Source organism: Oncorhynchus keta, unplaced genomic scaffold (genome assembly GCF_023373465.1).
Source record: "Oncorhynchus keta strain PuntledgeMale-10-30-2019 unplaced genomic scaffold, Oket_V2 Un_contig_22992_pilon_pilon, whole genome shotgun sequence".
NCBI classification, from domain to species: Eukaryota; Metazoa; Chordata; class Actinopteri; order Salmoniformes; family Salmonidae; genus Oncorhynchus; species Oncorhynchus keta.
In genome coordinates, this window is record NW_026283149.1 from 2798 (window position 1) to 7785 (window position 4988).

General features: G+C 40.5%; 1 protein-coding gene across 1 annotated transcript; it reads right to left on the reverse strand.

Annotated features, from left to right (window-relative positions):
* Positions 1-2466: 2466 nt before the first annotated feature.
* On the reverse strand, positions 2467-4371 carry LOC127921659 (zinc finger protein 271-like). The gene has a single exon (XM_052505251.1). It carries the CDS (start codon positions 4229-4231, stop codon positions 3056-3058), a length of 1176 nt encoding a protein of 391 aa, XP_052361211.1. The 5' UTR covers positions 4232-4371; the 3' UTR covers positions 2467-3055.
* Between the last annotated feature and the right edge of the window lie 617 nt (positions 4372-4988).

Consider the following 4988-nt stretch of genomic DNA (forward strand, 5'->3'; position numbering starts at 1 on the left):
GTGGGGCTGCTTTGCTGCAGGAGGGACTGGTGCACTTCACAAAATAGATGGCATCATGAGGTAAGAAAATTGTGTGTATATATTGAAGCAACATCTCAAGACATCAGTCAGGAAGTTAAAGCGTGGCCGCAAATGGGTCTTCCAAATGAACAATGACTGCAAGCATACTTCCAAAGTTGTGGCAAAATGGCTTAAGGACAAAAAAGTCAAGGCATTGGAGTGGCCATCACAAAGCCCTGACCTCAATCCCATAGAAAAATTGTGGGCAGAACTGAAAAAGCGTGTGCGAGCAAGGAGGCCTAAAAACCTGACTCAGTTACACCAGCTCTGTCAGGAGCAATGGGCCAAAATTCACCCTACTTATTGTGGGAAGCTTGTGGTAGGCCACCCAAATCATTTGACCAAAGTTAAAGAATTTAAAGGCAATGCCACCAAATATTAACTGAGTGTACGTAAACTTCTGACCAACTGGGAATATGACGAAAGAAATAAAAGCTGAAATAAATCACTCTGTCTAGTATAATTCTGACATTTCACATTCTTAAAATAAAGTGGTGATCCTAACTGACCTAAGACAGGGAAATTTAACTTGGATTAAATGTCAGGAATTGTGAAAAACTGAGTTTAAATGTATTTTGCTAAGGTGTATGTAAACTTCCGACTTCAACTGTATATATAAATCCCAGCCCCGTCACCGCAGGAGGCCTTTTGGTAGGCTGTCCTTGACTTGCCTAGTTAAATAAAGGTAAATAAAATAAAACATCAGTCATTGGCAGTTTGTTCACAGTTGCTGAGAGATGTGTGTAAACCACAGGCCTGTGTATCTATTCCTGCTGCTCTCAAACCAGTTGTTGCGTCTCCCTCCCTTCAGCCATAGAAACATAAAGATAAACCACAAACACACTTTATAAGTGGTGAATAACTACACCTGACAGTCTAATTAAGCAGGAAAAATAACTTCTCATAACAGATGTGTAGCACTGTAACGTGTTTCTCTGTCGATTGTTTTGAACCTGTTTTATTCTCATGACTATAACGCTGATGGTAATTCACATGACCTGCATACTCTGGGTCCTGGATTAGATCTGTAGTAACTCCAGTCTCCCATTTGTTGAACCAGGATACTTCTGTGACGTTATGCCAGCTGGGATGTCTATACGTGCAGGTAATGTCCACTGTTGACCCCTTCAAGGCACATTTTCAAGTGTTTTAGATGTATAGGACTGGTTAATTTAAAATGAATAAAATATATAGACACACAGTGCATTCAGAAAGTATTCAGAACCCTTGACTTTTTCATTTTGTTGCGTTACAGTCTTATTCTAAAACAAATTCCAAAATTATAATTCTAAAACAGTAAAACAAGATAACATACCATCAGCCATTTTCTACCTATTCTATTATACTGTATAGTTCCTACTAGTGTTACTATCCAAGAGTGCACAGATTTGTCTGTTTTCCCCACATGTTCTACTATTGGTCCACAGGCCTTAATGATTGATACTTAAGATGATTATTATAGGTGAGTTCAGACTCCTCATGAGAAAATCCTCATGGTCTTTTACAGCACAGGAGTAACTGTCTGTAGAGTAACACCCGACCACTAGAGTATTACAGGAGTATTGTTGGGAAGTAGGGTCATGGAGATGTTGTCCGTTGTTGTACCAGATGTAGGTGAGGTTGGGGTTGTCAGTCAGAAGACAGGTGGTGCTACAGGTCAGTGTTCTCTTCTTTTCCTCTGTGGAGGAAGACACCTTCACCTGCAGCTCTGAATGATTCTAATGAATTATTAGAATTAGATATTATATATTACCTGTGTCAGTCAGAGTTGTTCCAGGGAAGCTGTACCCCCATTCTGTGTTTTAAATCTGAACATGTACTCAGCTGAATCACTTTCAGGTCTGTGATTCTCAGGGTGCAATCTTTCTCCTTAGTCCCAAGGTACTCAGCACAACCTGCATACTCTGGACCGAGCTCAGGAATTTAGACACCTCATTATATTTCTCTTGGATATACCAGTTTGGTTCTGAGACTACATGATAACTTGGATGTTGATATGTGCAGGGCAGTTCCACTGTTGACTCCTTCAAGGCACAGATACTCTGATGGATATAAGTCACGTTGAAACAGTTCTGACCCAGAACACCTAAAACAGTAGGAGGCCCATTCATTTAGATTATTCAATTATTATTATCAACAAAAATTAAACAACAATTTCTAAGATTTTACTGAGTTAGTTCATACAAAAATATCTGTAAATTGTTATGAATTAATTAGGCCCTAATCCATGACTGGGAATACAGATATAACTCAGTTGGTCACAGACACTTTTTAAAAAGGTAGTCAGTATCTGGTGAGACCACCATTTGCCTCATGCAGTACGACATCTCCTTCATGTAAGACAATGGATTTAATGTATTTTTGTATTGAATACGTGTCGTGGAAATTAACACCAGGGACTCAAAGTAAAACTTAAATGAATAATGTTTTATTATCAGGAAGCTGGAGAGGTTCCAACAAACTTAAAACACCAGAGGACGGTCTGGAGCTCTTTCGGGGCAGTCCCGTAAGTTCTCTTATATACTGTTTACACAGACAAATTATATTTGCATGATTTACATTAATCATAATTAATTCATCATTGACGTTTGGTTCCTGCATGTGACTGGCACTGTCTCCTATCTTAACTTATTGAACATATTCTGCCAAAAGGTCTGAGGGGTCATGGCCGTCTCCCCCTCACATCTCTACCCAGCACCAACAGGAATCAATAATTGTATGAGACAAGATGTTGTCTGAAGAAAGAGCCTTGAATTGTACATTTCCCTCACACATTAATATGAACCTACAATTGTTGAAACATTATTCTACATTATTTAATGGACAATAGGAGTTAATGAAATAAGATACAGAACTCCTACTCCAGGACGCTTGATACATATGGATCCAGAACTGCCTATCATGCTACACAGGTTACCTTGGTAATCAGACTTAGTAAACTGTTAGCGAATGGGAGATGGATGACTCTTTACAATGTTTTCTATTGAAACTTCCTTTAGAGATCTGAAACTGGTGCCGGAGAGGAGGGAGATAAAAAACAACATATTTGTGCATCCTGGTGTTTTTTCAGTGACCCTGAATGAGCAAAGATCTTTCCACATAGACAGGAATAAGGTTTCTCTCCAGTGTGTATTCGCTGGTGTGTAGTCAGGGTGAAATCTAGAGCAAAACTCTTCCCACACTGATCACAGCAATAAGGCTTCTCTCCTGTGTGTATGCGTTGGTGTTTAGTCAGGTGTCCTGATTCATTGAACCTCTTCCCACACTGATCACAGCTATAAGGCTTCTCTCCTGTGTGTATGCGTTGGTGTGTAGTCAGCTTTACTGACTGATTGAAGCTCTTCCCACAATGATCACAGCTATAAGGCTTCTCTCCTGTGTGTATGCGTTGGTGTTTAGTCAGGTTTCCTGATTCATTGAAGCTCTTCCCACACTGATCACAGCTATAAGGCTTCTCTCCTGTGTGTATGCGTTGGTGTTTAGTCAGGGATCCTGTTTGATTGAAGCTTTTCCCACACTGATCACAGCTATAAGGCTTCTCTCCTGTGTGTATGCGTTGGTGTTTAGTCAGGTTTCCTGATTCATTGAAGCTCTTCTCACACTGATCACAGCAATAAGGCTTCTCTCCTGTGTGTATGCTTTGGTGTATAGTCAGGTGATCTGACGTCCTGAAACTCTTCTCACACTGATCACAGCTATGAGGCTTCTCTCCTGTGTGTATGCGTTGGTGTTTAGTCAGGTTTCCTGATTGATTGAAGCTCTTCCCACACTGATCACAGCAATAAGGCTTCTCTCCTGTGTGTATGCGTTGGTGTTTAGTCAGGTCTCCTGATCGACTGAAGCTCTTCCCACACTGATCACAGCTATAAGGCTTCTCTCCTGTGTGTATGCGTTGGTGTTTAGTCAGGTCTCCTGATCGACTGAAGCTCTTCCCACACTGATCACAGCTATAAGGCTTCTCTCCTGTGTGTATGCGTTGGTGTGTAGTCAGGTCTCCTGATCGACTGAAGCTCTTCCCACACTGATCACAGCTATAAGGCTTCTCTCCTGTGTGTATGTGTTGGTGTATAGTCAGGTTTCCTGATTGATTGAAGCTCTTCCCACACTGATCACAGCTATAAGGCGGTCCTGTGTGTTTTGTGTAGTCTGGAATCCTGATTGTTTGAAGCATTTCTCACAACCAAAGTAGGGGTAAGGCCTCTCCCCTGTATGAATTCTCTGATGAGATTTTAAAGTTTTAGATGCAGTGAAACTCTTCCCGTACTTAGAGCAGTGGAACAGTTTCTCTCTGGTGTGAATTTGCTCATGAATAGTCAAGTCTTGTTTAGCAAAACTCTTCCCACAGACAGAGCAGCGGTGAGGTTTCTTCCCTATTCCTCTATGCCGGTGTTTCGATCTGGAGAGACTCTTCTCTTTCTTGTCAGCATCATGATGTTGTTGAGGCTCCCCAGATGATAAGCCCCTCCCACTTAGAGAGCAACGATTAGGGATGTCCCCTGTGAAACAAAGACATTGAATAGTTAGGTTTTGCAAATATGGGTCCATAAACAGATGGGTCCTTCCATGAAATTAAGGCCTTTTGGGTCCCTTTCATATTTTTCCAGTAGAAATTGTACATCAGTATTACATCAGTATTATTTTAGACCTGTTATTAAATCATATAAATAAAGACTTGCTAAAGTGACAATTCTGAATTTTGACAAGTCTCTCCATCAACCCTGTGTCACATCAACCCTGTGTCACATTACATTTACATTACATTTGAGTCATTTAGCAGACGCTCTTATCCAGAGCGACTTACAAATCAACCCTGTGTCACTTCTAGAAAGATTTTAACCCAACTAATACAATATTTTCTCCAAGTTTTACCATCGTTGAGTAAAGTTACAAGTGCAGAATAATATGATTATTGTGAAGTCAATTAGTAT